Below are 24463 nucleotides of genomic sequence, written 5' to 3' on the forward strand. Positions count from 1 at the left end.
CTGGTGTTGGTCTACTCTGTTTTCTTAAGTCCAAAGTCAGCGCAGTCCTCTACCAGGAAATTCTATAGCACTTCATGCTTCTCTATGCTGACCAGCTTTATGGAGATGCTTATTTTCCAGCAGGACTTGGCACCTGCCCACACTGCAAAAAGTAACTGGTAAAAATACCTGGTTTAGGGATCATGGCATCACGGTGCGTGATTGGCCAGAATACTTGCCTGACCTAAACCCCATAGAAAATCTTTGGGGTATTGTCAAGAAGAAGATGAGACACCAGACCCAACAATGCAGACAAGCTGAAAGCCGCTATCAAAGCAACCTGGGCTTCCATAACACCTCAGCAGTGCCACAGGCTGATCAACTCCATGCCACACCACATTGATGCAGTAATTCATACAGAAGGAGCCCTGATCCATGTACTGTACATGGACTTACTTTTCAGTAAGCCATCATTTAAAATTTGAGATACTGAATTTTAGAGTTTCACTAGCTGTAGGCCATAATCATCAAAATTAAAAAAAAAAAAAAGGCTTGAAATATATTACTGTGTGTAACGCATCACTATAAAATATATCAGTTTCACTTTTTGAATTGAATTACTGCAATACACACACACATATACACATACACAAAGTGGAAGGAAAATATGTATGTGTACCCCTTGGAATTAACTGGTTTTCTGCAGTAATTTGTCATAAAATGTGATCTCATCCTAATCTAAATTACAACAGACAAACAGAATGTGCTTAAGCTGTTAACACAAACCATTCTCATTTATGGTGTCTTCATTGAACACACCTAATAAACATTCATAGTGCTGGAGGAAAAAGTAAGTAAACCCTAAACGAATTACTTAAACGAAAGCCAATTGGAGTAAATTGTTTGCACACCTGGAGTCCAATTAATGAATTGAGTTTTTGGAGGTGTGGTTTAGTGCTACTTTGATTAAAAAATGAGACACTCAAACATTAAGCCTGCATTTTATAAGAAGCATCAGCTGATGTAAACCATGCCTCAAAAAAGGAGCTCTCTAAAGACATACAATCAAGAGTAGCTGATCTGCATAAGGCTGGAAAGGGATACAAGCATAAGGCTGGAAAGGGATACAAGCAATCTCAAATTGTATAGGCATCCATCAGTTGACAGTTAAGACAAATTGTCTATAAATGGAGACAGCTTAGTTGTGGGTGCACAGCCAACATGACTCCTAAAGGCACAATGCAGAATCCTCAGTGAGGTATAGAACAGCCTACATGTAAAATCTAAAAGGCTTGAAGACATCACTGGAACTGGCAAACATTCTTGTTTGTGAGTCTACCATCCATAAGTTTTTGAATAGGCAGTGTGTCCATGGCAGAACACCACGGAGGAAGCCGCTGCTCTTCTAAAAATACATTGCTGCTCGTCTAAAGTTCGTCAAAGAGCAACTTGGCAAACTGAAATTGCTACTGGGAAAATATTTTGTGGACTGATGAAACAAAAACTTTAAATATTCAGGAAGAATACTTAGCACTATGTATGGAGTAAAAAGGGCACAGCTTAATATTAAAAACATGTTTCCAACAGTGAAGTATGGTGAGGAGAACATCATGATTTGGGGTGGCTTCTTAGCCTCAGGGCCTGGACCATTTGCCATCATCGAGGGGAAAATTTCCAAGGGTGGCTGTCCGCAAGCTGAAGCTTAGTAGAAGATGGGTGATGCAACAGAACAATGACTCTAAGCATCAATGTAAATCCACCACAGACTGGCTTCAGAAATAAAGGAGTGTCCCAGTCACTGCACCAACCTTAATCCCATAGAGATGCCATGGAATGACCCCATGAGACCCATTTACACCAAACTCTTACAAATGTGTCTCCTTGTAAAGAGCAAATAATCAAACATTCCTCTCAACGTTGCCTGCGTCTGATCCAGACCTACCAAAAGCGCTTGAAGTCACTGGTATCAAAGGAGTTTCAACCAGCTCTTGACTCCAGGGGTTCATTAACTTTTCCCTCCAGCACTGTGAATGTTTAATGGATGTGTTCAATAAAGACACCAGAAATTAGAATGTTTTTTTTGTTATCAGCTTAAGCACATTAGGTTTGTCTATTGTTGTGAATTAGATGAGGATCAGATAACATTTTATGGCAAATTACTGCCGAAAAACCAGCTAATTTGAGGAGGTTCACATACTTTTTCTTGTCACTTTTTAAATAAACACTAAACAAATGAGTAAAATGTAAGGATTTGCAAACCATATTCACTTTTAGGATGAATCATCTGTTTAGTGACTATGGGGCCAACTGTTTTTTTCAACCATTGCTAGAAGAATGGCTTCAAATATTTACTCATCACTGTAAGAAGAGCATTAACTACTTAAGTATGGATTTACGCATTTAACACTGTAAAGGGGGACACATTATCACAGCACCGTCAGCATTATCAGGAAAAAAATTATTATATGAATAATTTAATATGATAAAGAGTAGATACATTTATATAGTCTTACAGATACAACCAGCCCTTTGAGGGTAACAAGAATGCCGATGTAGCCCGTGATGAAACAAAGTTTGACACCCCTGTTTTAGAGGTTTCACAGGAGGTGGTGTCTTAGCTGACCGGAGGGTTTTTGAACAATGTCAGTAAGTCTGTCCCAAGACCGTCTTCATTAACAACAAGCCTAGCCCTGAAATCTTTAACCATTTAAGACAGACAGTAGGTTGGTTGGTTGGTTTACTACAATTTGTGTATGCAAACAACTGGTGAAGCTAATTGGCCACCATGCACAGCTGCACCAGATTTTGCACTCTCCAGTTTTAGTAAATAAACCCCAGTGTTCAAAGCTAGTTACAATCAATAAAGATATGGCTGTACAATACAGAAAGGGTTCATTACAACAAACACAGCTGCCCACCCCTTTATAAAGAAAGAACAATGTAGGATGTAGGATTTTTCCTAGCTAGAGGTTTCCAGAATAGAGCATCTAAAAAAAGGGTTATGCTATATGAAGAGGAACATGTAAGAAATCTAAAGTAGCTTTTCTCCGAATTTGGCTGCAAAACTAGAAATATACATTGGAGAAAACAAGGCGTTAACATAATGTACAGCACTCTATTTGGCAATCCCCCGTTCTCCACACAATAAAATGATACAAACCTTTGTCGCCCTGGGTTTACTGAATTCTTTGAGCCAAACGAAATGTGATATGGGACCCGATGAGTGTCTGGAGAGATTACCACACGCTGGCACCCTGCCCATTCTATAAAGAGACAGGGTTCAATTAATACAGAGAAACCAACTGTGTCATATTACTGCATCCAAAGTCCAAAAAAAGTGAATCTCCATCCCCCATGATGTAGTAATAGCTGAGAGTGTTGACAACTTAAACAAAAAAAAAAAAAAAACTTATAGTCTTCCTCAAGAATCAGAACATACAGAGCTATAGGAATTGCCGGAGAATAGAAATTACACACACACACAGTGTAACTATGCTACTATGAATGCTAACAATGTGAGTTTCTCGGTCAGGCTTTCAGGAGTGCCACAGATTGCCTACTGGTATCTTATGAAATTTAGTCCAATGAGGTGCATGCCACCTTGTGGATTTACCTGTTTAATTTACACTGGGCAGTTTTATGAAGCTCCAGAAGTACAGCAATCGCTATACTCCCATGGCTCTGACAGAAGAGATGCAGTCTTATCTTGCACAGTATTTCTGCCTGCCCCTCCCCTGTTCAGTCACAGAAGCCGCTGTGTTTTGTGAATGAGTCTACTTCATACAAAGCGCTCTTTGATTTAGCAGAAGGGGAGAGGTGGGGGACAGTGGTTGCATACAACTCTGCAGCTGCTCTAGCCAAAACAAGAAGGTCCAGCTCCGAAGCACCAGAAGTATAGCAATAGATTTACTCCCACACCACTGAAAATCCACAAGGTGACATGGACTTTTTTTGGACTCGATCCCTACTAGTCCAGCACATTTTACAAAGTGGTTGAATTCCTGGAGTTCAGCATTAACTCAGCCTCAGTATCTTTACAGTACATGGCAAAGCTTCTGTGTTAACTGAAGCTGGTTGCTTTAGATGGCAGCACTATCTTATCTCAGCTTCTTAATTTTCATAATAACAAATATTGGAGCAGTACAAACCTATACCTAAATCACAAAACAATGGCAACAATAATCATACATGCAAGCTGCTGCAAAATAATACAGAAAAGTGATAGATAAATATAGCTTTTCTCCAAGTTCTTGTTAAAATGTGCAGCTGCATTAAAGAGGTTGTAAACTCTTCAAAAAAAAAAAAAAAACCCTGTAAGACAAAGGCATAATGAGCTAGTATGCATCGTGTCCGTGGCCAAATCAGACCCAGATTGTCCAGTTTGTGGACTGAACCATAGCAGACTTCTGAAAATTTAGAATGCAGCAAAATTCCCTCAAGCTCGTATAGATATTTCCAGGTTTACCACCAGAGCAATAGGAGACCCCCCTAGCAGAAGGAGGACATCCAAGTAGCCCAGGACCACGATCCCCCATTGGCATAACAATGCTGGCACCAGGGCCAACACTTTCGTGAAGACCCGAGGAGCAGAGGCGAGACCAAAAAGTAAATGCCACAAACTGATAATGCTCCTCTCCCACGGCAAAGCGGAGGAAGGGATGGAGATCGACACATATGTGAATGTAAGTGTCCTTGATGTCGATGGAGGCAAGAAAATCCCCCTGTACAGAGAAGCCACCATCGTGTGAACCGACTAGATTCTGAACTTCTGCCCCCGCACAAAGCAGTTCAGCGCCTTGAGGTCCAGAATTGGACGCACCTTGCCTTCCTTCCTGGGGACTGTACAACGCATAGGTTTGAGTAAAACCCCTGAAAACATTTAGAAGTCGGAACAGGTAAAATCACCCTTTGAAGTAAAAGGTCTGGCACCACCCCAAAAAGAGCCTGTAAGCAGACTGGGGACAGTTGCATGTCAGAAGGAAGAACCTTACCGGAGGGTAAGAACGAAAACTTGATCTTGTAGCCGGACCGAATGACCCTTGTGGACCCACTTGTTTTTGTACCAAGGGAGTCTATGGGTCCAGCAACCAGCGAAGACACCTCCCACCCCAGATACGGATGAGTAAAAAACGGTGGGGTGTTGGGGCTTAAGGGGTGTAAGAACAATTGTACTACAATAAAAAGGGACAAAGATAGCAGGCACAGGGGGGATTAAAAGTCCATGTGAATGTCCCAGGGGATGAAGGGCATTAAAAGAACTGTGTGAAAGTCCATCTGGGGGATCCAGAACAGTTCCAGGGATGGATGGTTGTTGCTCAGGGAAGGCTCTCTGGAAGAGTGAAGTCAGCTCTGCATAGATATGAATGAAAGAAAGGGAAAGCGCCTCTGAGTGCAAACTAAATTTATTACAGCGTTAAAAAATGTAGTAACTCACATGGAGGTAAGTGTTACAGCATTATCCTGAATGTCAGTGGCTCCGTAGGTTCTTTAGGCGGTGATCGGCGGGGCCCAGGGAGACAAAGCAGAGTGCCAGCTTGCTTCTGTCTTCTGGGCTGGTGGGAGGTGGAGACCACGAGGCGGAGGCTGGTGGCGTCTGACGTCAGGAGGAAGAAGGGCGGAAGGGGGCTTCACTATGCATTTAGAGCATGCGCGAACACCCTACGGTGCTTGCGCACACCTTTATCAAGATAAGGATAAGGGCGCACCTTCCTGCTGAAAGGGCCTTGTCCGCGGGCCTGGAGAAGCCTGCACTTGACTTGCCAGACCAAGTTCGCTTATATCCTCCAGAGGAGGCCCTAAAGGGCTCTGATCCCTTGTCATTCGACCCTGAGGGACGAAACAACCTCTTGTGAGCCAAAAAGAAGAGCCCACGTCTACGACGAGGGTCCTTGCCCTTAGTAGCCTGCGGAAGAAAGGTACTCTTCCCCCCTCTGAGACCTTTAATGATGTCATCAAAGGTAGCACCAAACAGGCAATCTCCTTGAAAGGAAAGATCAGTCAAGGCCTTTTTAGAAGTCGGGTCCGCAGACCAGCATTTGAGCCAAAAGACGCGCCAAAGGACCACAGCCGAAACAGAGCCGAGCCGCATCAAAAGAGGAATCCCAGATAAACTGCAGCCCCTGGACCAGCTGGTCCGCCAGCTCAGCAAAGGCAGGGGGGGAGCTACTCCCCCCTCCAGGTCACGGCGTAAAAGCTTAGCCCACTCTGTCAGAGTCTGCGACACCAGGGCAATGGTGAAAATCTGCCTCAGTGCCGAACCAGCTAGGGTGTACAAATTGCGGGCCACAGCCTCCACCTTCTTGTCAGCCGGGTCCTTAAAGGCTGGGGGACTCTTCAACCTGAATGATGGTCGTCTTGTTTAACCTGGAAACCGGAGGGTCCACCACCGGTGGAATAGTCCACTTCTTAAGAAGAGACTCCTTATAGGGGTATCGCCTAGCAACTCACTTAGGAATCCCTAGGGGACACTTTGGTCGTCCCCACTCTTCAGTAGCAATTCTGTCAAAAAAGGAAGGGAAAGGGAACTCCTTTGCCGCTCTGGATGGCTTGTGAGCGCCAAAGGGAACCTGCGCCTCTGTCGCAGCCACGTCCTCCAACTTCACCAGCGCCTTTTCGTGCGCGGTTGTAGAAGCGGAGGAATCATCCTCACTATCTGAGGGATAAGGGCATGTGGTCACAGACCCATCAGAGTGCCCGACGTCTGCGGTGGCCGAATCAGATTCAGGATCTGAGGAGACAGATGAGGCAGGTGAATGCGGGGGGCGCTTTATGCCAGCCCGTTGCCCAAAAGCCACCTCCACCCAGGACACAAGGGACTTCAGGACCGCCATCAGTGCAAAACCTCCCGTTTTCTGGGGGGGTGGAGGGTCGAGAACATAAACAGTAAGAAAACAGGGGGGATAAGAATGTGAAAGTTAATTACATATGTTTACCTGCTCATTTACCTCTTTTGGACAAAGTTATATAAGATGGTCTGTCTTTGAATTGATAGACTATTTACTGTTGATTGTAAAACTCATACGTGGATGTACGTTCAATGAATGTGTTAAGGTTTTCTTTTATGCCTGTTGATAAACTGTCCAATGTTTCATCCTTTTGCCAAATAAAGAATTTGGGAAAAGTGAAAAAAAAAAAACACTGTTAAGGGACAACCCCCACCGATCTGGCAGCACCACCGGTTGCCAGTCACAGAGCACCATCAATCCTCAGCAGAGAGGGAGAGGACCCCACCAGACTCACCAACCCGCAGAAACCAGGCACCGCAGCCACCAGGAGAATCAGCACTGCACAAACAATCAGGAAATAAGAAAAGATCCAGGTGTCAGCACTAGGGGATGAGGAGAGGGTTCCGGCCGCCAAAAATCGCCGCCCAGATGGCTCCACTGTCATGGCCGCCACCATTTTCAATGCCAAAAACAATTTCACAAGGGCACCATGCATTGAGCACACAGGCTACAACAAAATGGTGGCACTACTAGGCTCACAAGAGGGCCCTGGCAGAAGCCCCCACCAGGTACAAACCCCCCCCCCCCCCGCACAGCCGATCGTCCAGTCGCCGGCGGCACACTCCATTGCCCCCATTGCCAGCATAAAAGGACCAGACCACACAGCCCCAGCGTAGGTGGAGGGGGGAAGAGGATGGGAACAGATGAAGGGGGTGCCTGACAGGAAGGTGGGGAACCCAGGGGTCTGCCTGTCCCAAGGAGGGGCCCACATCCACCCCAAAACCCCCCAGGGGAGAGGGGGGGCAGCTACTCACTATACCAGGAACGAGGCGGGCACCACTACAGACAGAACCCCTCGCCATAGAAATGGGGGGCTGTCAGTCAGGAGGAACGCTGCGACTCCGGCTGAGACCCGGTTGTATGCAACATCGTGAGGAGTTTATATCACAGGCCAGCCCCCATCCAGTGGGGTTATGTCGCTGCCGACCTAGCGTGGAGCTGTCTGCACGCACTTGCTGGCCAGACTGGGGTCAACACTGGATCCAGATTATCCAGCCCGTCGGCAAGTCCTGCAGTTGATTGTAAATCTCACAGGAAAAAAAAAACAACAGGAGAAAAAAATTCTATCTAAAAAGAAAAAAATGACCAGCACCAGAGACCCCAGCAAGGAACTAGGTCCTTACTCCTGACTTGGCAGAAAAAAAAAAAAAAAACTGTGTACCTATAGCAGAGAGAGGGAGTATACCCCCCGGGACTGCCCATAGGCATAGCCAGATTTTTTTTCTGCCTAGTGTCCTACTCCTGTAGGGGGCAGTATAACCCAATCGCTAAAATGATCAGGAGATGTGGGTCAATGAGCGAAAGAGAAAAGATTTATTTATTTTTTTTTTTTTTTAATCCGAGACCGATATACATGGCCAAATCAATACCCACCTCCAGCCCACTCTACATAAACGGAAAGTTAACTTATATTGCGGGAGGTCATTTTAAAACATTCCTTTTGCTTTGCTGTTACATGTACAAGAGCAAAGTACTGTGATTGCACTGTCCATTGGATAGTACAGGTAACTAAACCAAGGTAGAGAGCCCCTGAGAGTGGCTCTGTACCACGTGATTGCTGTAATCAATCATAGCATCATGCAATGTAAACTATAATCCCATACCAAAAAGAGTTTCACCCCCCCCCCCCGCCTCTAGCGTACATTTAAGATCTATTCTGCCCCTGACCTTTATAATAAACCCTGACCTCTCTTATCCTGCACAGGGATTAGCCGCTTCACCTCCATCCCAGGAACACTCTCGGCGTGATTGGGTGGCAAAATAATCAAAAAAAAAAATTATCAGATCACCTGGGGGATGTCTACTTTCCAAAAAAGGATAATTTCTGGGTTTTCAAATGGCCCTGCATTTTTATTTGCACTATTTTATAACAGAAAGTAAGTGAAGCAGGTTCTTTTGCTTTAGGCCCTGTTCACATTGCAGCGACCCGACTATGCCGGGCGACCTCATAGGTCGCGGCGCGCTGCTCGCCCCGCGACCTCGGAGCAGCCTACACGGACTTCATAACATTGAAGTCTATGCAGGTCGCCCCAAAGAAGCTCCGGACCCTTTTTCTAAGTCGGAGCGACTTGTGTCGCTCCTATTAGAACGGGTCCATAGCTTCTGTATGGCAGGCGACCTACGGCGACTTAGTGTTTTCCTTTTTATACAGCAAAAAATAAAAACCCCAGTGGTTATTCAAAGACCACCAGAAGAAAGCTCTACCTGTCTAAAAAAAATGAAACATTGATTTGGGTACAGTGATGCATGACCAAGTAATTGTCAAATTATCACAGCACTGAAAACTGAAAAATGGCCTGGACAGGAAGAGGGTTTGATATGCCAGTCCCCAAATGGCTAACCAAATTTGTTTAAAAGTTGTGAATAGGTGATTCACACAGAAACAATGCCAGTCCCTTTATCCATCCAACTCACCTGTTATATCAAACACTTTGCCCTGCATCAAAGCAAAGTATGTGATTTTAAGCCCAAGCATGCTGGACTCCGCCCAGAAATCTCCTTCTTCTGCAGGATGCATTTTCCCACACTCAGCACAGTAACGAGCATTTGCAGGATCCCGGTCCATTTCAAATCTCCTGCAAAACATACAGATTCGGTTGAAATAAAGATAGAATTTTTCCAAACTAGGTCATCTTAAATACATATTCGAACAGTGCTACCAGAAAAGCTTGGTATGTTAGTTCAGACCTGCTAAAATGCAGCAGAAGAACAAGAAAAAAAAAAAAAAAATGCACACTTTCCTTAGCAGAACTGGATGAATGTAAATTGTAAAGGTCCAATAAGCAAACTTTTCCACACCTACTAAGCAAAACGAAAGGAGCTAATTTTTTACTTCAAAGTAACAGGCTTACATAACAGAGGCCTAGAGGGTTGGGGAAAAGGAGTATTCTTACCCTCAGGCTACGTTCCACGATATGGAATCATTGCAAATAGGGGGACGCCTGAGCGATGCCCGCGATTTGCAATGGCACCCCAAACGCTGTGCGATGTTGCCGCGATTTCCGCCTGCCGAATCGCGGTAACATCGCGCAAACAGAACAGAATCGCGGGATGCATGACTCACAAAAGAAGCTCCTGTACCTTTTTGGGCGTCATGCGTCCCGCGATTCTCTTTTTGCGAAGTGCCGCGATTTCCGCACATCGTTTGGGGTGCCATTGCAAATCACAGGCATCGAACAGGCGTCCCGCTATTTGCAATGTTTCAGGATCGTGGGCAGAATCACGGTGATTCTGCCCGCGATCCGCTACGCCCACATGTGAACGTAGCCTTAGTGATTTTCTTAATAAAAAGTCTAGGGAAGTGCCAAGAGGAATTCCCTATTAAAGGGCATGTGCAGTAAGTGCTTCACAACCAAACACTTAATCCAAAAGGTATTTCGCATTTAAACCAAGAGGAGCTCTATCTATGTGGGAAACTAGGTGCATAACATCGGTTAGTCCATCCAGGTAGTAAAACAAAGCTGAAAGTATAGCCTACAACTGTTGGAGAACCGATGGATCCAAAAAGACAGCACTAGATCACTATTCCTATCCAGGTCTGGACTGGTAATAGGGCACTGGCTTTTGTCTGGTGGGTCGGGACCAACTAGCATCATATCCTATCAAATTTCAATCCGCTGTGGATTGGCCTCATTCTTCTCCCTTCTACCATGTCATTCAACTCCGGGGGGGACTAACCATTTGGGGCACTTGAGCCCTCAGCCTGCCAGAGGGCAGGATGGATTCAGCAGGATGGATGGAGTAAGAAGGCTCTGGTTCTGACAGGACAGAGAGGGACCAAGAGAGCCCAGGGAGGAGGATGACTAGTAAGAGAACTCTGGCTGTAACGGTGGGAGATGGATGAGAGCAGCTGAAAACCAGAGGGTGAGAGCCTGCCTTCTACCCAGACCTGGGAGAGACCACACTGACAGGAGACGTGTAGTGGGGGGGGCAAGACACTGTAGTTATTTTGAGGGAGAGGGGGCATTATTCCATAAAGGGGGACCCTTCATGTGTCATAAGGAGGGGTGTATGCGCATTATAATTGGGGGGGAGGGGTGAACGTGTATGTGTATACTGTGCTTCATATAATGGTGGGATGAGCCATAGTTGTGAATACCAGACAGACTGATCACCCCCCCCCCTCTTCCTCTCAGCCCCTCTCTCTCACCCCATCTCTTTTCTCTCTTTTATACCACCCTCTCTACCCCCACCCCCTTCTCTCCCTCACCCCCTCTCTGTTCCTCTCTCTCTTTAATCCCCCCCATCCCTCTTCTTATCTCACCCCCCCCTCTCTGTACCTCTCCATCTCCCCATATCTCTCTCCCGCTTATCTCTAGTTCTCCTCCACCTCCCCCCCCACCCTTCTGCCTCTATCCCTCAACTCCCTCTTAGTTTCTAATAGGGGTTTCTGGCATATCTCAGGCCCCCAGAAAAAAAAAAAAAAAAAGAAGAGGTATTCTGTCAAATTGTCCATGTTTTCTCAACGTAAAAATAAAGTTGAGGGGGGTTGTTAACCCTGTCAGGAAGAAGTGGAGTTGGAGCCGAACAACCACACAATGCAAACACTCAACCATCAGGCATCTTTACTGTACTATGTAACCAGCAGGCGCTAGCTACAGCCCCCAAAAACCACGCCCAACATCTGCAGTGGCACACTGTGTGCCCCGCACTTCATTCTTTGACTTTAGGGCCCAACCTATGATCCTGCACACAGGCCCACTGCTTTCATAAAACTCCTCGGGTTGTGTTTACAAAGCCTTCTTTAAACCTCAAAGTGCCCAGCAGCTTCTACAACTATGCGCCAGTTGATATTTAAATGACCCCTCTATGCAGCTTAGCTCCAATATGTAGTTGGGGGCTTTGTGTGGGTATGGCTTCAATGTGGGTGGGGACACAGGGGGGCCCCATGATCTCTTAATGGCCAGGTTAGTCAACCCCTGGTATAAGCTGCTCAGTTTAAAATGCCTGGGCCTATTTTTTGTCCCAGTCCTGGCTGGTCATGTCCCTAGCCCAGATACAAGGTTTGACAGGCAGATATGGCTGCAAAAGCAGGTTGAAGAGCAGGGTAAAGAGAACCTCTAGGCTTTTTTCCCCCCATAATCTTTAAATGCCTGGATGTCCTCCACAGGGAAAGTCCGAGTCTTATTAAAACAGGAATTGGCAAGATCCACTGAAGAAACAGTCCACTTCCTAACAACCCTTACTCAAGAGGATATTGCTGAGCATGAACAGGCTAATCCTTGTGCAACACAGGTTTAAGGAGTTAAAGCACCGAAGGCGGCATAGATGTGTGGGTACTCTTAAGGGAACCAGACTGGTAACTGTAGGGTGATTGACACAGGTAGCAGCACAAGTCTAAACAAGCGATTACTGCATTCGCAAGGACTGAATGGTATCCTTGCACCAATTCATCTATAAGGGATAAGGTGCTCTCCCCCGTGGACAATGCAGTAGCAGCTGCAGCTAGGGAAATTAGAGATGGACTCTGGAGGAGATGGCGTGACAGCATGCTTGCGACCCTTGTTTGGGGGACTTTCATGGTTTAAACTTTTCTCCATAAACTGCACCATGGCAATGATGAATTCCTCCCCACATAAAGCAGAGATGGAGGACACACCAAATGGAGTAAAGGGCTCTGGGGACAGGGAAAAGGGGTCAAGACTGTCAGTATTAGGACTCCGAAGGGAAGAACTGCAGGACTGCTATTAGAGGACCATAAGCTAACGAAGTGCACAGAACCCCCTTTGTGCTTAAGATCTGAAATCCTGTAAGCGAGACAGAAGTCCCCTTAGGATACTCAAAAACCTGTGTGGAGCAGGATGGGTTAATGCTGTCTGTGACACAAAGGGAAACCGTGCATACACATCCGAATGTGTCGTGGCCATTGGAGAGGGTGGAGGTAACACCCAAATGTCGCAGGCCTTTCAAGTGGCTGTGACAGCTTTGGAGCCTTGTTATGCACTAAAACTTTTTGTGTCACAGCACATACAGAGGCACACGACAGATAAAGTGAAGTGCCGCCCAAACAGTGCTTCCCACTTTTAGATTTTTGCAAAAGCACCTGATCAAAGCCCTGGAGGAAGAACACAGGCAAGTGGTTGCCAGGTTCTAATAAATAGGAGCAAACACTATGTGCACACTGAAAGTGGTTTAGATGGTCAGGAGAGGCTTCAGAAGGGCATACAGTGGAAACTAGACAAACAATCTTCACTCTTCTGGTAGAAATATCCCAACAGTTGTCTTTAGGGACAGCCTTTCACCAGACCGGTGTAGCATGGCCCTGGGCGTGTAAAGTGCTTTGGGGATAGCTACAGTACACTAAGTGCCTGGAGAGTGTACCAATGTATTGGGTGTAGCTAACCATAGAATGCTTTACACATTCAAGGCCATGCTACAGCTGTCTGGTGAAAGCTGAAGACCCCAGAGGTCACATACCAGGATGGTCCCGCATATTGCTCACAGCAGGATCCAGATGCATTCTCCAAGGCTATATCAAGTACCGATCAATCTGGAAAGCTGCAGTTCTGAGCATTTTTAAACTCTACAGCAGTTCGGATTTAAAAAAAAAAAAAAAACACACACAAACACACACACAAACACAAAGACAAACACACACACAAACACACACACAAACACACACACACAAACAAACACACACACACAAACACACACACACAAACACACACACACAAACACACACACACAAACACACACACACAAACACACACACACAAACACACAAACACACACTACAGCCACTGAGAATCTTGCTAGAAGAAAACTTGATAAAAAGCAGAAGACATAAAATGGTTTCTTCTCCTAGCAGAGAGGAAGTCTATTCCCCTAGGACACTAGCAAAAAATTGTGGCATGGGAGTAGAAGAGGTAATGCTGGCCTGTCCCAACAGCTCCGATTGGTTGCCAGTGTTCAAATGTTCTGAAGGTAGCTGCAAACTCTTTCTTCTCTAAATTTCCTTCTGTGTCCCGTTTAAGAAATGCTAGTTACCCAACTGTCTCTGGGCTTAGCCCTTTCAGAGTTACAAGCTCAAAACAAATACGCAAAAGGTGTAGTCAAAAAACCTTATCTGCATACTTGTCTCTGGTTACTGACTCAAAAGGACTTAACCCAGAGAATCAGCATGACAGTTTAGAAACCAGCATTTGAAGATGTCAGCAATGACAGTATGTTTTCTTCTGTCAGTACAGGTTTCCTCCTTTCCAAAATCAAATGAAAATCTATTCAAATCAATGGTACCATCTGTATTATACAATCCATACTGTACCGGTGTTTTCCCTGACATTTGCTGCACATCATGCTGTTCATTGCCTCTTTTAAATCATCTTGAAGTTTAGAAAGAAACTCGTTCATGGACTTGGCTAGCTCAGTTTCTGACATTCGTTTCCTGGTTGAAAGAAAAGAAATGACAAATAAAAAGTCAGTTAAATGTATTTATATATCTGTCAAGTTATTCAGTAGTGTGGGCTCTGCATCAGAGCTCCCTCAGCCTGCTGTACTCATTAAGAGGGCTCTCACTCGCCCTGTTATATTTTTAATTTATTCTACATTAAAAGAGCAAAACATGAGCACAGAGTCACTGTTATGCAAAAAGTCAATAAGATTTTAATTCATAGAGGTGAAGAGCTGGGAAATTATAAAACCCAGCACATAAGGCATAAATAATCAGGCCTTTTGAGCAGTTGAGCTGTACAATATAAAATATAGTTGATGACTAATGGGGTGTGTTGGTGATAGCATTAGGGGGATAAAGGTGTTTCTATGAACAGGCAATGATTAGGAAGATGATAAACATTTAACTTTGACTGATTAAAAAAAAGGGACCCATCTGCAATGACTCAGGGTCTGAACATCCAAATCCTACTTAATAAGAACTCCTACATAGTACATGGAGGCTAAACTGGATACTGAACCTGCTGTGTGGTTTTTGGCTAAAGAGAAGGATCGTATTGAGTCTCTTCACAATGAAAAGACAAAAATGTACTGTATGTTTGTTAGTCATTTTGCTTGGAACTATTTGTAAAACTCCCACAACACTTGCCAGCTTTTGCATATTACACATTTTTGGCACCAACTTCTTGTACATATCAATATTCTCGAAGACATGATACATTCCCAATATTCTACTGAAGAACTAAAGAATGGGGTGTGCAGGCCTACGCACCAAAAAACCAATAGAGCAAAATAACTTACACTATAAATTTTAATAGATAGTGGGAGTCCAACATGTGCTGTGTAATATATACAGTGGGGATGGAAAGTTTGGGCACCCCAGGTAAAAATTTGTATAAATGTGCATAAAGAAGCCAAGGAAAGATGGAAAAATCTCCAAAAGGCATCAAATTACAGATTAGACATTCTTATAATATGTCAACAAAAGTTAGATTTTATTTCCATCATTTACACTTTCAAAACAACAGAAAACAAAAAAACGGCATCTGCAAAAGTTTGGGCACCCTGCAGAGTTAATATCTTGTACTGCCCCCTTTGGCAAGTATCACAGCTTGTAAACACTTTTTGTAGCCAGCCAAGAGTCTTTCAATTCTTGTATGAAGTATCTTTGCCCATTCTTCCTTACAAAAGTCTTCCAGTTCTTTGAGATTTCTGGGCTGTCTGTCACACACTGTTCTTTTAAGGTCTATCCATAGATTTTCAACTATGTTGAGGTCAGGAGATTGTGAAGGCGATGGCAAAACCTTCAGTTTACGCCTCTTGATGTAATCCCCCGTGGATTTTGAGGTGTGTTTAGGATCATTATCCATTTGTAGAAGCCAGCCTCTCTTTAACTTCAGCTTTTTCACAGATGGCATCAAGTTACCATCCAAAATTTGCTGAAATTTTATTGAATACATTTTTCCTTCTACTCGTGAGATGTTCCCTGTGCCACTGGCTGCAATACAACCCCAAAGCATGATTGATCCACCCCATGCTTAACAGTTGGACAGAGGTTCTTTTCATTAAATTCTGTGCCCCTTCCTTCTCCAAACTTACCTTTGCTCATTCCGGCCAAAAAGTTCAATTTTAACCTCATCGGTCCACAGAACTTGTTTCCAAAATGCATCAGGCTTGTCTATATGTTCATTTGCAAAGTTCAAACGCTGATTTTTGTGGTGAGGACGTAGAAGGTTTTCTTCTGATGACTCTTCCATGAAGACCACTATAATTATATAACTATATTTTCCACTATAAAGAGACCAGGTCTCTTTATAGTGGAATAGTGTACCACAACTCCAGTGTCTGCCAGATCTTTCTGGAGGGATCGTGCAGTCAAACATGGGTTTTGAATTGTTTTTCTCACAATCCTGCGAGCTGTTCTGTCTGATATTTTTCTTGGTCTTCCAGATCTTGCTTTAACTTCCACTGTTCCTGATGACTGTCATTTCTTAATTACATTCCGAACAGAGGATATTGACATCTGAAAACGTTTTGCTATCTTCTTATAGCCTTCTCCAGCTTTGTGAGCGTCAACAAGTTTCAGTTTTCTAGGCAACTGCTTAGAAGATCCCATGGTGCTGATTGTTGGGGCAAGGTCAGATGAGTCTGGGCATTTAAAACCTTTGAGATTGACATCACCTGGTCTTCCCAGACGATGATTGAGAACAATCCATGACACTGGCAGTTTTCAGCCTTGCAAAGGGGGCAGTGCATGCTTTAAATTCAGCAGGGTGCCCAAACTTTTGCAGACGCCATTTTTTTGTTTTCTGTAATTTTGAAAGTGTCAATGATGGAAATAAAATCTAACTTTTGTTGACATTTTATACGAATGTCTAATCTGTAATTTGATGCCTTTGAGATTTTTCCATCTTTCCTTGCAAATTAATACAAATTTTTACCTGGGGTGCCCAAACTTTCGATCCCCACTGTACCTATAGGATGAGGCACATAACTATTGGAGTCACAGTGCATCCAGAAAGTATTAACAGCGCTTCACTTTTTTCACCTTAAACGTTACAGCCTTATTCCACAATGGTTTAAAGTGCTTGTAAAGTATTTTTTTAAAATAACAAATATGTTATACTTACCTCCTCTAGGTTTGGTTTTGCACAGAGCATCCTGTATTCTCCTCTTCTCGGGTCCCTGGTTGCTCCTCCTGGCCCCACCCTCCTACCAAGTGCCCCCACAGCAAGCAGCTTGCTATGGGGGCACCGTAGCCGAGCTGCTGCTCCATGTGCCCATGCAGACACAAAGCTGGCGCTTGGCCCCGCCCCCTTTCTCCCCTGATTGGCTAACTGACTTTGATGGACAGGCGCGGGAGCCAATAGCACCGCAGCTGTGTCAAAGCCAATCAGGAGGGGAGAGTCTCCGGTGGCCGAGGGTCTTATGGCCATCAGTGGCGAGAGATGGGGCTCAGTTAAGCATTAGGGGGTGCTGGGGAGGCTGCTATACCCAGAAGCTTTTTTAACTTAATGCATAGAATGCATTAAGATAAAAGCCTTCTGACTTTACAACTCCTTTAAATTCAGGACTTCAAAATTCTACAAACAATACCCCATAATAACAAAGTGAAAGAAGTTTGTTTGAAATCTTTGCAAATTTAATCAAAAAAAAAAAAAAAAAAAAAAATCACATGTACGCAAGTATTCACAGCCTTTGTGCAATTCTTTGTTGAAGCACCTTTGGCATTAATTACAGCCTCAAGTCTTTTTGAGTAGGTTACAAGCTTGGCACATCTATTTTTGAGTAGTATCTCCCATTCTTCTTTGCAGGACCTCAGAGGTTCCATCAGACTGGATGGGGAACGTCTGTGCACAGCCATTTTCAGATCTCTCCAGAGATGTTCAATAGGATTGAAGTCTGGGTTGTGGCTGGCCCACTCAAGGACATTCACAGTTTGTCCTGTAGCCACTCCTTTATCATCTTGGCTGTGTGCTTAGGGTCGTTGTCGTGTTGGAAGATAAGCCTTCGCCCCAGTCTGAGGTCAAGAGCGCTCTGGAGCAGGTTTTTAACAAGGATGTCTCTGTACATTGCTGCATTCATCTTTCCCTCAATCCTGACTAGTCTTCCAGTTTTTGTCACTAAAAATCATCCCCCACAGCACGATACTGCTACCACCATGCTGCACTGTAGGGATGGCATTGACCAAGTGATGAGCAGTGCCTGGTTTCCTCCAGACATGAGTCCTTCAGGTGCTTTTTGGCAAACTCCAGGCGGGCTGTCATGTGCCCTTTACTGAGGAGTGGCTTCAATCCGGACACTGTACCATACAGGCCTGATTGGTGGAGTGCTGCAGTGATGGCTATTCTAGAAGGTTCTCCTCTTTCCACAAAGAAACGCTGGAGCTTTGTCATAGTGACCATTGGGTTTTTATGTCACCAACCTAAGGCCCCTCTCCCCTGATTGCTCAGTTGGCCAGGCGGCTCGCTCTAGGAAGAGTCCTAGTGGTTCCAAACTTCTTCCATTTTCAGATGGAGGCCACTGTGCTCATTGGGCCCTTCAAATGCGGCAGAAATTTCAGTACCCTTCCCCAGATCTGTGCCTCAATACAATCCTGTCTTGGATGTCTACAGACAATTCCTTGGACTTCATGGCTTGGTATGTGCTCTGAAATGCACTGTTAACTATGGGACCTTATACAGACAGGTGTGTGCCTTTCCAAATCATGTCCAATCAACTAAATTGACCACAGGTGGACTCCAAGTTGTACAAACAACTCAAGGATGATCAATGGAAACTGGATGCACCAGAGCTTAATTTTGAGTGTCATGGCAAAGACTATGAATACCTCTGTACATTTGACTGTTTTTTGTAATAAATTTGCAAAGATTTCAACAAACTTCTTTCACATTGTTATTATAGGGTATTGTTTGTAGAACCTTAAGGAAAATAAATTTATTCAATTTTGAAATAAGGCTGTAACATAAAATGTGGAAAAAGTGAAGCGATGTGAATACTTTCCAGATGCACTGTATATAATGAATCTCCAATAATTAGGAGAATGGAGATTAATATTCATAGAAAAGGCAATTTGGCTGGCCAATTACTGTGGTATTGTGTCATGCATCCAAGACACTGTCTCAGCCAGCAAATGTGCAAACTCCCTGTGCAGTTCTTCGATAAATCCGATCTACTGCTGCACAAATCTATCAAACCAAAAAGAAATAAAATAAATCTGGGAGTTCTGTCTACTCTTATTATATAAGAGTATAATCAATAAGCAAACATCTAACTGGTTAAAACAAAAAAGAAGATGAACACACCCTATGGTTACCTCTTAAAAAAGTTCATCAGCGCAGCAAACTTTTTAAGAGGTAACCATAGAATGTGTTCATCTTTTTTGTTCTAACCGGTTCACCTACTGCTGCACAGCAAGCAATGTCTGACTAGCCACTTACTATGATATACAGGTGCATCTCAAAAAAATAAAAATCTATTACTACTATAGTAGCTCATTTATTTCAGAAATTCAATTTGAAAAGTGAAACTCATTATATAAAAATTCATTAAACACAGAGTGATATATTTAAAGCATTTCTTTATTTTAATGATTATGGCTTACAGCTAATGAAAACCCTAAATTCAGTATCTCAGAAAATCAGAATATTGTGAAAGTTCAAAGTTGTAGACTCAGTGTCACACTCCAATCAGCTAATTAACTCAAAACACCTGTAAAAGGTTTCCTGAACCTTTAAATGGTCTCTAAAACTGGCCATACATGATACAATTTTCTTTAAATGTACCTTCAACTATGCAATACAAAGGCCTGCCTTTTTGGATACAATTGAAATTGTTGTTTGGTTTTCACCTATATTATATGGTTTTTGGTAAATCTAACAGAAAATTGAACATGTATAGCCAGCAAGGTTACACAATCATGGGGAAAACTACTGATTTGACAGTTGTCCAGAAGACAGACAGACAGTCATTGACATCCTCCGCAAGGAAAGTAAGACACAAAAGGTCATTGATAAAGAAGCTGGCTGTTCACAGAGTGCTGTATCCAAGCATATTAATGGAAAGAGGAGTGGAAGGAAAAGGTGCACAAGCAACCGGGATAACTGCAGCCTTGAAAGGATTGTGAAGCAAAGGCCATTCAAGAGTTTTTTGGAGATTCACAAGGAGTGGATTTTGGCTGGTGTCAGAGCTTCAAGAGCAACCACACACAGGCGTATCAAGGACGTGGGCTACAACTGTTACCTTGCTTGTGTCAAACCTCTCCTGAATCAGACTGCGTCAGAAGTGTCTTACCTGGGCTAAGGAGAAAAAGGACTGGATTGATGGTCAGTGGTCCAAAGTCCTCTTTTCAGATGAAAGTAAACTTTACATTTAATTTGGAAATCAAAGGTCCCAAAGTCTGGCAGAAGAGTCTAGGCACAGAGAATCCAAGTTGCATGAGGTCAAGTGTGAAGTTTCCACAGTCAGCGCTGATTTGGGGAGCCATGTCATCTGCTGTTATTGGTCCACTGTGTGTCCAAAGTCAGCACAGCCCTCTACCAGGAAATTTAGAGCACTTCAATCTTCCTTTTGCTGACCAGCTTTATAGGGATACGGATTTAATTTTACAGCAGGACTTGGCACGTACCCACACTGCGAAAAGCACCAATACCTGGTTTAATCATCATGGTATCACTGTGGATGATTTGCCAGCAAACTCTCCTGATCTAAACCATAGAGAATCTGTAGTGTATTGTCAAGAGTAAGATGAGAGACACCAGACCCAACAATGTAGGTGAGCTGAAGGCCGCTATCAAAGCTACCTGGGCTTCCATAACCCCTCACAGTGCCACAGGCTGATCGCCTCCATGCCATGTCGCATTGATGCAGTAATTCATGCAAAAGGACCCCCAACCAAGTATTGAGTGCGAACTATACTGCACTTGGGCATACTTTTCAGTAAGTCAACATTTCTGTATGAAAATATTTTTTTTTTTTTTTATTGGTCTTATGCAATATTCTACATTTTCTGGGATACTGAATTTTGGGTTTTCCCTAGCTGTAAGCCATAATCATCAAAATAAAAGAAAGAAATATATATTACTCTGTGTATAACGCATCTATATAAAATATATGAGTTTCACATATTGAATTACTAAAATAAAATTAACTTTTTAATAATTATTTGAGATGCACCTGAATAATATAGAGATCACTGGGGATGTTTAATCAGAGAAAGGAATAACAGTTTGACTGGCCAATTACTGCGGTATGGTGTCATGCATCGTTGGTCTTCAGTCAAAAAGATAGATCAGCTCAATGCTTACGGGTAAAATCCATTTTTTTTGGGCTAGAGTTGGGCTGCAGGTGAAGCAATGTCTATAAGTTACATTGTGCTATTATGCATAAATATATTCAAATATGTTTCGCACATAGATTCTGCCTTCCATTTCTTTACACTTCTGCTTTCACAAAATATGTTCAGTAGCTGTTCATGTCTGCACTGTACTTTTGTAGAGTGCAGTCTGAAGAAGATATTTAACTCCGGTATTAAATGCCAAATAGACAAGTAGCAGTTTTCTTGAACAGAATATTGTACAGAAACATGCTGAATTTGTTGGCACCTCATTAGGCATTTACTTTTTATTTGAGTTGTTGCATAGCATTATTAGGAGGGGTAATGAGCAGGCTTTTTGTCCTAGCAGATATTTGAATGGAGACATTGGGGATGTATGTACATTGATATACTCCTAAATTTCAATTAAGACAAACGAGTGGACACAATGGATGCATGACCCCATTCCACAATAATTGGCCAGTTGAATTGATCTTGTTCTATATCTTTATGAACTTGGCTTATTGATCCATCTTGGGGGGGGGGGGGGGTTGGTTGTATGGATCAGTTAGTCAGATGCTGATATTTTACAGGAGCAAGTAGATATTTTTTTTGTCTTATCGTAAAATCCTTTTCTCTAATAAGAACTACAATAGAGGGGGCTAGGTGGGACTTTAAAAGGTGCAAATGATGGAGAAAAATCTGAATTCTCAAAAAATACACACTTTATTAAACATATAGGTTTAGGACAAGACACAACATTGGTTAAAATGTTAAAAAGCACAAAAATGCACTCGATAATATCAACTCTACATGTTTCGCCATCTTCATAATAGCTTCTTCAGGAGTTTTGATAGATATTTGTCGAGAGTGAACATTTCAAAATTGCAAAAGGAAAAAACATGAAAAGTAGGACAAATATAATTACAATGGGGCATATATCAATAGTCCTATATTGAATGCCCAAATAAATGTCATAATTCTAAAACTAATGACACCATGTACCTTAAAGAGACCTGAACCTTTTCATTTGCCGGGGGTGGAGACAACGAAGGTGCAGAGACCGGGGTGAGTGGAGAGGAGAGGACTGAGACACCTGACCTCTTAATGTTAACCCATAGAGGAGATGATAGCCAAGCCAAGTATAACACGTATAGTAATGAGAGACTGCAATATAGGAATACATTGGAAGATATAAATTGCATGAGATCTCCTAATAGGGAATAGGTATCAAATTTGATAACATGAATATATTTACCAGTTTAGTTCAGGGGTAAAGATACCTCATAGAGTACCCCAATAGTAAATGCAGAAAGGAAAGGTTATCTCGCAAGATCCAAAGAGACAAATATCCCTTTAAAACAACAAGGAAGAATGTTGTTAGTATGTATCTTCCATAGGGAAAGACTGCCAATATTGTATTGATTGTATCAAAAAATGCTATTTACCCTGGTGGTCCGGTGCTGTACACATCAAAAATTCTCATGCACAGATATCTATGAGAGCCTGCCCAAATCGACAAGAGTCTCCAAGTAGTGCGCTCCAGTGTGAAGGCTGCGCGAGATATAAGACAGAATATATAGGAAAAGACGGTTAGAACGCCATATATAATTATTAAAGGGTAATAATAAATAAATAATAATTATATATGGCGTTCTAACCGTCTTTTCCTATATATTCTGTCTTATATCTCGCGCAGCCTTCACACTGGAGCGCACTACTTGGAGACTCTTGTCGATTTGGGCAGGCTCTCAGATATCTGTGCATGAGAATTTTTGATGTGTACAGCACAGGACCACCAGGGTAAATAGCATTTTTTGATACAATCAATAGAATATTGGCAGTCTTTCCCTATGGAAGATACATACTAACAACATTCTTCCTTGTTGTTTTAAAGGGATATTTGTCTCTTTGGATCTTGCGAGATAACCTTTCCTTTCTGCATTTACTATTGGGGTACTCTATGAGGTATCTTTACCCCTGAACTAAACTGGTAAATATATTCATGTTATCAAATTTGATACCTATTCCCTATTAGGAGATCTCATGCAATTTATATCTTCCAATGTATTCCTATATTGCAGTCTCTCATTACTATACGTGTTATACTTGGCTTGGCTATCATCTCCTCTATGGGTTAACATTAAGAGGTCAGGTGTCTCGGTCCTCTCCTCTCCACTCACCCCGGTCTCTGCACCTTCGTTGTCTCCACCCCCGGCAAATGAAAAGGTTCAGGTCTCTTTAAGGTACATGGTGTCATTAGTTTTAGAATTATGACATTTATTTAGGCATTCAATATAGGACTATTGATATATGCCCCATTGTAATTATATTTGTCCTACTTTTCATGTTTTTTCCTTTTGCAATTTAGAAATGTTCACTCTCGACAAATATCTATCAAAACTCCTGAAGAAGCTATTATGAAGATGGCGAAACATGTAGAGTTGATATTATCAAGGGGAATTTTTGTGCTTTTAACATTTTAACCAATGTTGTGTCTTGTCCCAAACCTATATGTTTAATAAAATGTGTATTGTTTGAGAATTCAGATTTTTCTCCATCATCATCATACTCCCACACTCTGCTAAAGGCATTCAGTTTTGTTGCAAGCAGTGCCAGAAGAAAAATAACCCATCTCAATAGAGGGGTGGGTGCTGAGTCCGTCAATGATCATCAGAGAAAAGGATTTTACGGTAAGACAAAAATCCAATTTTCTCTTTCGTTCATTGACGGACACAGCTCCAGAATCTTCTTAACCATTGGGACGTCCCAAAGCAGTGTTAAACATAAGAGATGGGAAAAACACAGTAGAAGAAAAATTCCCAAAAGGCTAAACCTAGCCAACCAGGTAACATGGAGCTCAACCAGAAACAACTGAAGATCACCTGAAAATACAACCCTAAAAGAGGACCAAGTCCTCTCAAACAGCGGCCTGAAAAATCTTTCAGCCAAAAGCAGCATCCGCAGATGCCAGTACATAAACTTCATAAAATTTTGTGAAAGTGTGCACAGACGACCAGGTGGCTGCCTTGCAAACCTGTATCACTGATGCCGGATGGCAGCAAGCCCAAGAGGCACTAAACGCCCACGTAGAAAGTGCCTTAACAGAGAACGGAGGAACCGGACTCTTGATGGAATAGACCTGCACCACCGTCTGTCTTGTCCATCTGGAAATGGTCGTTGCAGACGTGACCAACCCTTTGCGAGGTCCATCCGTAAGGACAAACAGGAAGGCTGATTTTCTAAACTGCTCTATTGCCGCAAGGTACACCCTGAG

The 24463-nt window shown here is 43.1% G+C and overlaps 1 protein-coding gene across 2 annotated transcripts in view; it reads right to left on the reverse strand.

Annotated features, from left to right (window-relative positions):
* Positions 1-24463, reverse strand: part of DNAJC14 (DnaJ heat shock protein family (Hsp40) member C14) — a 72159-nt gene that overhangs the window by 2183 nt on the left and 45513 nt on the right. For both annotated transcript variants that reach the window (XM_082245273.1, XM_082245272.1), the window contains exons 4-6: positions 14248-14367; positions 9399-9559; positions 3140-3242 (exon numbers count right to left, since the gene is read on the reverse strand). In XM_082245273.1, the coding sequence (XP_082101399.1) occupies positions 3140-3242; positions 9399-9559; positions 14248-14367 (384 nt within the window). The remainder of the gene's footprint in view (positions 1-3139; positions 3243-9398; positions 9560-14247; positions 14368-24463) is intronic.

The sequence above is a fragment of the Pelophylax lessonae genome (assembly GCF_965119305.1).
Source record: "Pelophylax lessonae genome assembly, chromosome: 2".
NCBI lineage: Eukaryota > Metazoa > Chordata > Amphibia > Anura > Ranidae > Pelophylax > Pelophylax lessonae.